Genomic DNA, 9649 nt, shown 5'->3' on the forward strand with positions numbered 1-9649 from the left:
TCAACGAACATGGGTATATGGCCTTCCCTAATGTGTGGTTGGTATATCCAGTGACACTCTATTGGAGGAAACTGATTTTTGCTTTCAAAGGTATCAATTGCAAGTAGCTTCTTGCCTAGAGTTGGGACCCTAGTCCAATTCTTTATCTCAATCCGAATGACTCTGTCAATCTTGAACTGGTACAGGTCTTGGGCATGCTATCATAGGCACTCTGAGTTCCTATGTGCATTACTCCTGTTGCATCTTGAATTTACTGTTACCTTTGTAACATTCATTACCTCTGGTTCTTCAAATCTGTTTGGCTCCACTTACACAAAGATCCATGAGCCTTCAAGAAAGGTTTGATGAAGATATCCCATTTAGAACTGAGATCTCAAAAAGGATCTCACACTCAGCATGTTGTCCTGTTGCTGGTATCTGTGCCCATTACTGTTTCCCACAAGAAGAATATTCTCTGTTGAAAGTTTATAGGTATAACTCCATGGCTATAGAAATATTTCATTGCTATGTTCTTATAGTGAATTATAACATCAAGTTTTCCCCTGTTCCTATAAACTACCGAGTCTCAGGTTCTTGGACAATTTAGAAGTGCCAGGAATGGGTTCCACCTCATGGAGTGGACTAGTCAGGGTTGCTAATGGAACAGAACTGATAGAATGAATGAAGACATAGTAAAAGGGGGGTTTTGAGTGGCTTAAAGGCTGTGTCCCAGGTAGTTAAACAATGGATGTCTCAAGAAAGATAGACCAAGATTCTTGAGTTGTTCAGTCTATGAGGTTTGCTGTCACAGCATTGCAAATGTGGTGTTGATCCTAGAGAATTCTGAGTCACCTTCTGGTATTCAGTCTATGTTGGATTCCCAAGAAGTAGGTTAAAATACCAGTGAATCAATGTCTCAATATTTTAGGATATATAAATTTGCCATTGGGTGTGGGGGTAAGCAGACAACAAGCAAAAGCCTACTTCTACCGTATGCTTTTAAATGGGCTGCCACTCCAAGATGAGACCCAATTCTGCTGTTGGTTTTCTAAACTATCCAATCAAGAAATTACTTGCTGGCATACCCAAACACAGAAGAGTTTAAATTTAACCATCTGACACAGGAACCCATATGATTCGTGATAGTTCCAAACCCAGAGATTGCTCATTACCTTCAGATTAGAATAAAACCTCTGAATAAAAAAAATCTCCAAATGGAACTATCTAGGGCAGGAATATTGCATGTCATGCACACATTCAAAGTAAGTAGCAGCAAATGGAATAGGAAAAGATCTACCTAAATTAGGTGATTACCTGTTTCCAACCTTGACTTCAGAGACTTTGACTAAGATGTCTGCTTTTGAGAAGAAAACAAAAAGATTTCTTCACTATACAGAGACCAATATTGGATTCCATAATCAAACAGCCCATTTTATTGGATAACATGAAAGCATGACATGAAAGTAACAGTAGGCTAGGGGAAAGCAATGGGAGAAAATAGTTGAGATTAAAAAGGAACGTATTCTCACGTTACATAGTGGGAGGACAGAGTAGTAAAAGATACAAGAAAGAAGGAAGGTATGACTAAGAGGTGACAGATAAAATTTGAGATTGGTTTAAATATGAGAGCAACCATGTAGAACATATAAATTTCTACCTTTCCTCCTACAGACAGCACAAAGAATATCCACTCCATAGGAACATGCCAGGAGCCAACAGGACTTCACATACCAAATACAGAAACAACCCTGTCCTCTGATGGTCCCCTTTACACAGGGTCACAAGAAACCGTGCACTAAAGGAAAATGAAAATTCTGTGTTCATGTTTTCCAGAAAGACAAATGGCAGAAGAAAAATGAGGCTGTAGTTTACTCCATCCCATTGGGACCTCTGCCTTGATTGTCAGCAAACTATTTAGCACCACCTGCAGCTGGTCTCACGTGCTCTAACAATTTCCCCGTCTTTCTATGGCCTTGAGACAGCATGTCAGTTTTAGATAATACCTCAGGCAAAAAAGAGTCCATCCAAATCATTTTTTTTCTGAACACCTCCTAGTAGAACTAACATGTTTGTAAAAAGTGGAAGTGTGCATAGTCTGTAAAACCCAACAGACATGGCAATATGACAGTCCTTCCACTCAGGAATGACCCAGGAGAAATAAATGAGAAAGAGGATACAGAGATGACAACATTGAGTGTCTGTTCAGGGATGTGATTCTCATCCAGCCCTGTCAGTAACAGGACCACTGCCAATGTTATGAAGCTTATTTGGCATTTCCTGCATTTTCTTCTCATTTCCAGTTCCTCATCTTCCAGTCACAGTTTGCTTCCCCTCAAATCCAATTGCCACTATGTTAGCTAAACTCAAACGTGATCTCACCTCCAATATGTATTTCCTATATATCTGTGGTCAATGAAGAGAAACATATCGGATAGAAAGGATCCTCTATTTGTTACTTATAAATAGGCACAAGTTGACACACCATCAGGTATTGCCCTTCTAGGTTTCGTTTATACTGTAGTAAAATGGAAACTGAGTCTTAGAGATGATTTAAGTTGAAAAAAAAAAGCTGGGTTCAACACAGGAACTGACTGACCACAGAATGACATTTTTGTTACATATGCAATAGAAATATCCATAATCCTCCCATTCTACCTATACATCTTTCTTGTTCAGGATCATTTTGAACATTGCCCAAAGACATTCTATTCTTCAAAATGAGTATAGACTTCTAGCACAGGCAATTTGGCCTAGAAAACAGGGTATTTTCTTTTAATATAATTATCCAGGGCAACATTGATAATCCTTGGAATGATCAGGGAATATACCCATGGTATTGTTTGTATATTCTCAAGGTTCCTGGGTACCCTTATTATGACATGAGCATGAGAGGCAAATATCATGAAACTGTTGCAAAATTTGACCATCTTATTCATGTAATTTTCTACTTCCCTACCAAGTAAGCCAATTCCTACCCAACCCTCATCATTCTCATCCAACAAGTCTAATATCCATGGGCATGGTCTGAAAGAACATTCTCTAAAACCCATCTTATTAGTAACTCTGTATCTCCTTTCTTTACATCATTGATGTCCCTGTGCTGGTCCACAGAGATCTATTATTTCTTCTTAGTATTAAGATGATGAGCTAAGATCAGAGCAAATGAATTTAGGAACCACTGATAAACTTTTGGGCTTAGTGCTGTTCAAAGAGTCCCTTTATCAACCAGAATTAGACCTTCTTCAAAGTTACTAAAAGCAACCTTACATCAAGGGATTTCTTTATTTTTGATATTTATTTATTGATTTATTTAAACACTCTTCTACTGTTTCTCCTCCTTCTTCTTTTCCGAGTCCTCCAATCCCATTTCCCCTCTATCTACCTTCCATACTCTCCTCAGTTTATATTCAGAGGACCAACAAAATCTGGTATATTAGGTTGAATGCTGGATGAGGTAGCCCAGGGTGAAGATAAGGGTCCACAAAATCAACAAGATTCAGAGACAACCTTTGCTCCCACTGCAAGGAGGCCCACAAGAAGACCAAGCCACACTACTAAACCATATATGTAGAAGGCTTAGGTCAGCCCCATTCATGCTCACTGACTGACTGTTCAGTGTCTATAAACCCCTATGAGCCCAGGCTAGTTGATTCTGTGGGTTTCCTTGTGATTTCTAGTCAAGGATTTCTAAGCATCCCATAGAGTCTTTCTTCTTCAACACCCATGCATTTAATAGAGTAAAGCAGAAGTGTGTAATAATATGACTATGATTATTTCCCCCATTCTAGCATCCTTAGAGCTGTTTCCCTCTCCTTTTCCTGAGAATAATTTTTTTCTTGACATCTGAAGGTCTCTGACTGCCAAGAAACCAAAGAGTTGACATAAGAATCCAGAAGGGGAAAATACTGGTGTGTTTGTTCAGTAAGAATCAATGACATCACACCCCAACTCCACAATGGTATTTTCCATCCCCAGTCCTATAAAAGCCTGCTCCCATTCAGACCTCACTACCTTCTGCCACCATGAATGCACTCCTGGTCCTGGCCCTTGTGGGAGCTGCTGGTGAGTTTCAAGCCGGGTCCAACCTTCTCCAGCATCTTATTTACAATATTTGTAACATCCCAGGCTTTAGTTTACTCTTAGCTCCCTCAATACACTCTCCACAACATCCTTTGTTGAATTCAGGGCCTGGATTACTGAGGCAGAAAGGGAGGCAAAAATGAGGGTGCATAAAACGAGTCAGGTGACACATTCCTCAGCAATAACTATACTGGAAATCCAACAACATAGTTCTTGATGAATTTCAGAGGGAAGCAACGCAACTGACATGTAATCAGACCCTTTGGAGTGTGTTCTCAGGTCATTTCTTCTATGCTTTTCCTTGAACGCTGAGTATTTCTGAGCCTACTAGGATCCACTTACCTCCCCTGCAGTCCTTTCCACAGCAGATAGTGAATCCAAGTCATGACTACTGAGGACAGTGATTTCCATGCTCTCTCTTAGTCATTCTGCTCAGATAGTAATACTAAAACAGTGGGAAGGTGATATGGTGCTGTGCAATCCACCCTCCAATAGCCTGATGAATTGGCTCCTTTTGTTTCCTCTCTAGTTGTTTTTCCTTGTGAGACTCTAAAAGCCAACATACAAGTGGCAAAAACAAATAATAGATGAAAAGTACAGCAAGCCGTGTGCAAAACTGACTTGTAATGGGATCCCACTGTTTGTGTTCTTAGGTAGTTCCTGTTAGCCCAGCCCTGATGCTCAGAAGAGATCTGGGGCTTTTGGGAACTCTCTGTCTGTCCTACAGAAGCCAGTAGTAGGAAGCTCTACAATCTATGTTACCCATAAGACACAGTGATCTGAGTTTTCCTACACTCACCGTGCTCAGTAAAAATCCTAAGGGTTTAAGCTGCCGTGGAGCCAATGGCTTCATTATCTAGCACCCTGATAAATTGTTTTTTTTTTTTCTCATTTCCTATCTCCATTCAAGTTGCTTTTCCTGTTGACGATGATGACAAGATCGTTGGAGGATACACTTGCAGAGAGAATTCTGTGCCCTACCAGGTGTCCCTGAACTCTGGGTACCACTTTTGTGGAGGTTCCCTCATCAATGACCAATGGGTGGTGTCTGCTGCTCACTGCTACAAGAGGTAAGCAATGGGGCCATGGATGCAGAGCTCATGGCCTGGGACATGATTAGAACATAGCATTGGGCAAGTGGTGAAGTTGTAAGGTGACTAGGAATAGCCTTGAAGAAAACAACTGCTTTAAGGAGCTAAGTATCATGAGCAAGAGTGAAATTTGATCCAGAATAGAAATCCTCTCACTTCCCCAAACAAACCCATAATATAGCAAGGATTATGGGCCATTAAACCCTGACAAATTGATCTGGTTATCATAGACACCTGTGAGAAAGTCAATCAAGAACTTTGTATTAGGACAACAAGCTAAAAAGAATAATAACCTCTAAGTTTTCAGAAATCAAGCTAAATATTGGATAAATCAATGCAGTCTCTACTGTGTTTTCTCAGTCCTGAGTATGTATCATAAAGATGACAAGGTTTCTTAAAACACAAAACCCAGGGCTAGATTCTGGCTGAGTATTTCTGGAGTTGGAAGCCAGAATGTAAACTTCTCTCAGGGTCCTATGTCACACTGGTGTGGGTCATTGTGGCACTCTTCACTTTCCACAGGATTAGGTTCTACATAGTAATAGTTTTTAACAAAGCAAAAAGTATTTGTCATAGTTCCTACTCCAGTTAACAAAGATTCAGCTTCTCCTTTGAGCTACTCCTGAACATGAAGACTTGGAACCTGTGGTGTGTTTGGGATAACGTGTTGAAACTCTGAACCATGTCTTTTCTTTCCAACAGCCGCATCCAAGTGAGACTGGGAGAGCACAACATCAATGTCCTTGAGGGCAATGAACAGTTTGTCACTGCTGCCAAAAGCATCAGGCATCCCAAGTTCAATTCGAAGACCCTGGACAATGATATCATGCTCATCAAGCTAGCTTCCCCTGTGACCCTCAATGCCAGAGTGGCCACTGTAGCTCTGCCCACCTCCTGTGCACCTGCTGGCACTCAGTGCCTCATCTCTGGCTGGGGCAATACCCTTAGCTTAGGTGGTAAGTATGACATTTACCTACTCCATTCTTTCCTCCCCATGTTTCCAAAACCAGACATGTCTCTGGATTTGAATTTATTTGCTTTTGCTTTCCAAATATGTTTGAACTACTAACTATAAGAAATATATCGTTAGTAAAAGAAAGTACTAAAAAGTACCAAGAAGTTCACTTCCTGTAACCTAAAGAGAACAAATATACACTGTGTTATTATACTGAAAACAGGATCAACAATGGACATTTTATAGTTTGAGAAAGCTTTAATTCTTTGTTGGAATTTATATACTTAATGAATTCTCTGGCAGTTAGCCATGGTGTTCAGGGATAAATTATTGTTCCCCAGGGTGCTCTAATACATATTTCTCCTTTGATCACTACCTCTTCTCAAAGTGAATAACCCAGACCTGCTCCAGTGCCTGGATGCCCCACTGCTGTCTCAGGCTGCCTGTGAAGCCTCCTACCCTGGGAAAATCACCAACAACATGGTCTGTGCTGGCTTCCTTGAGGGAGGCAAGGATTCCTGCCAGGTGAGTGGCTCCCTTTCCATATGAAACCCTTCTCCTGGGAGAGAGATTTGAGAGTTCAAAGTTGTGAGACTAGAAAGATTATGCAGTGGGATCAGGGAAAGTGCTCTCTACCCTGGATGCCCTTTCATATCATTAGTAAGATTAGAGGATGTGTTTCAATGAAAAACATATGGAGTCAGAAGGTGACTAGAATGGGTCTTAAGGTAAGAGCAGATGTGACCCTTTTTCTTCATGCCGCTTCTTAAAACACTGTATTTCTCCATTGCAGGGTGACTCTGGTGGCCCTGTGGTCTGCAATGGACAACTTCAGGGCATCGTCTCCTGGGGCTATGGCTGTGCCCAGAAGAACCTCCCTGGTGTGTACACCAAGGTCTGCAACTATGTGGACTGGATTCAGGACACAATTGCTGCCAACTAGAGATCCCCAATCCCTCCTCAGTCACTGTTTCAATAAAGTGCATTTTTCATCACTACCTGTTCCTCTGTCTGACCTCTCTAGTCCCTTAGCTCTGGGAGGCAAGCTTTTGAGATCAGGCAGACATTCTCCACTAAAGTCATTCTGGACTCAAAGCGGGCCTGAAGAAACAATCATCAGCAACATCTGAAACAAAACAATAATTTCAGTGGAACCATAGTAGGGAGTTTCTTTCATTTTACTTTTTCAAGAAAAGTTATGTCTAAGTAGCTGAGCTAAAGATTTTTCTTCCTTAGTATATCTGGGGAACTTCAAGTTGTAAAGTATACATATGTTCTGTGGTAGATAAGACTACTGATTTCTTTAACTATGGCAGAAACTCTTTGTTCCCAGTGTAAATCTTAGCAATGATTAACCACCCTGGCTTCTGAGTTCCCTCCCTATATTCATTTTGAGTGCTTTGATGTAAAGTCTTGCTCTATAATCCTGGCAGGACTTGAACTTGTCATTTTCTTTCTTCAGGTTGCTTAATGCTTGGACTGTAGGTTGCACCAACAGAGCAGGCTCTCTACCTAAAAATGTTCATGCCAATGCAGTTCTACTCCATCATGAGAGTGGGTGTCCTGCTTAGATAATGTCTCACTGGGAAACCCCAATTCCCACTTCTGTTTCTATAGAAGAAATAAGAGGTTCTGGATCTAAACCACTCACATCTCTGAGCAATCTGCCTCCTGTTTATCTCACACAATAATACTAATGTGCATGTACTGTCTTGAGAAATCCCTTAGACATGTTCACATTTACTTAAGGTTCCCTTCTCTAGTGGTATTCCAGTGCCACAGCTAGAAAGCAAAGATTCAGAGAAGGTTGTTCATGAATGCTACCCCACACCTGGAAGGTGATATAGAACTGGTTATGGTCAGAATTGCTTTGTTATTTGCATGCCCACTAGGCTTCCACTCTTTTCCTACTGTGTGGTCTCAGATGATGAAGAGCATATCCTATTTGACCTTTTATATCTTTCCATCTCTCCATCACCAACAAATACCCATGCCTACTTCCATGTACTTCCTGAAAGTGTTCCCCAGTCATGGCCTTCCATGAAGTCTGTCTGCTTATAGAGAGCTCTTGCTCATTGCATTCTTTCTGATTTAACACTTTCTGGTTTCTCACAATGTTCAAGGCACCACCTTCTTAGGGAATACAGGGCTCTATTTTGTCTTTCTCCTGCTTTCCTTTTATGGCTGCAATAAAAGTCTCTGACCAACAGTAACTTAGTGACACCATCATTCACACAAAGCAGCAGCCTACAGAGTGGGAAAATATATCCAAAATATGTAATGAACTCAATAAAGCTGATCTCAAGGAAACAAATAATCCAATTAAAAATGGGGTACAGATCTAAACAGAGGATTCTCAAAAGCTTAAACTCAAATGGCTAAAAACCCTTAAAGAAATGTTCAATAACCTTAGTGTAGGGCAGACAGGGAGGTAATTTGAATGCACTTTGGGAGTGATAGCATATTTAAGTTTATACACTGTTTTAAATAGTACAAATATAAAAAATAAAACAAAAATTTATCAAATGATTACAAACAATAAACTAAAAAAATTGATGAATAAATATCATGAAGTTTAATTCAATGTTAGAGAATAATAATATATTATTCACAGGACAAATGGATGGAACTTGAAATTTTCGTGTGAGTAAAAGAAGTAAGTCTCAAACCCTCAAATATCACATTGCTCACTTATAAGATGAACATATACATGAAAGTAGAATGGAGATGATTGGGAAGACCAATGGTTCAAGGGATTTTGTGAGAATGTCAATGACTGTAACGGGGAGGATCGACATGAGGAGTAGACAATGACATACACGCTTCAAAATGTCACAGTAAAACCCACAATATGGCACACTTATTGTAAAGTTTCAGTGGGGAAAAGGAAAGGAAATGTGGTAAGGTGATGGAAACCAGGGTTCTGTAGAAGTAGAGAGGCTTCTATGCCAGCTAAATCAAAATAGCAACAGAGTAGTTAACCCCTCCGTGATGCATGGCAGGGAGGCACCACAAAGACACCACGTTTGTATGACCTCCTCCTATCCAGATGTCCTGGACATTAGGGTCATGCATGATTTTTGTCTCCATAATCATCCAATTTAGTGATTTCTCAACACTGCTTTCCACATATGGCATTGGCTTCCTCCCTGGTCTACACTGCTACTCTGGTACTTTCACTGTGTTTTGGGGAGTTCAGTCAGTTTCATAGTTCTAAGGTTGATTTTCTTTCATAATTTCTAACCCTTTGTGAAATTTCTTAGTATGGATATGAATTGTCATTTCTTCATTCAGTTAATTTAATCCACAATGGTCAATAGTAATATCTTTAAAGATGTATTATTTATTTATTTATTTATTTATTTATTTATTTATTTATTTATTATATATACAGTGTTCTTTCTGCATGTTTGCCTACCTGCCAGAAGAGGGCACCAGATCTCATAATAGATGGTTGTGAGCCACCATGTAGCTGCTGGGAATTGAACTCAGGACCTGTGGAAGGGCAGCCATTGCCCTTAACCTCTGAGTCATCTCATCAACC

The 9649-nt window shown here is 40.2% G+C and overlaps 1 protein-coding gene across 1 annotated transcript; it reads left to right on the plus strand.

Moving 5' to 3' along the window:
• The first annotated feature begins 4001 nt into the window (after positions 1-4001).
• Positions 4002-7048, plus strand: LOC121827940 (trypsin-5). The gene is made up of 5 exons (XM_042273123.2): positions 4002-4041; positions 4970-5129; positions 5853-6106; positions 6494-6630; positions 6899-7048. The coding sequence occupies exons 1-5, from the start codon at positions 4002-4004 to the stop codon at positions 7046-7048; spliced, it is 741 nt and encodes a 246-aa protein (XP_042129057.1).
• Positions 7049-9649: the final 2601 nt, after the last annotated feature.

This window comes from Peromyscus maniculatus, chromosome 3 (assembly GCF_049852395.1).
Source record: "Peromyscus maniculatus bairdii isolate BWxNUB_F1_BW_parent chromosome 3, HU_Pman_BW_mat_3.1, whole genome shotgun sequence".
NCBI lineage: Eukaryota > Metazoa > Chordata > Mammalia > Rodentia > Cricetidae > Peromyscus > Peromyscus maniculatus.

What these genes read in the sequence shown, in the direction of transcription:
- LOC121827940 (XM_042273123.2), top strand. Translation starts at nt 4,002, where the DNA reads ATGAATGCACTCCTGGTCCTGGCCCTTGTGGGAGCTGCTG. An exon ending in GCTGCTCACTGCTACAAGAG is followed by an intron (nt 5,130 to 5,852) that starts GTAAGCAATGGG and finishes TCTTTCCAACAG; the next exon opens with CCGCATCCAAGTGAGACTGG. An exon ending in CAATACCCTTAGCTTAGGTG is followed by an intron (nt 6,107 to 6,493) that starts GTAAGTATGACA and finishes CTCTTCTCAAAG; the next exon opens with TGAATAACCCAGACCTGCTC.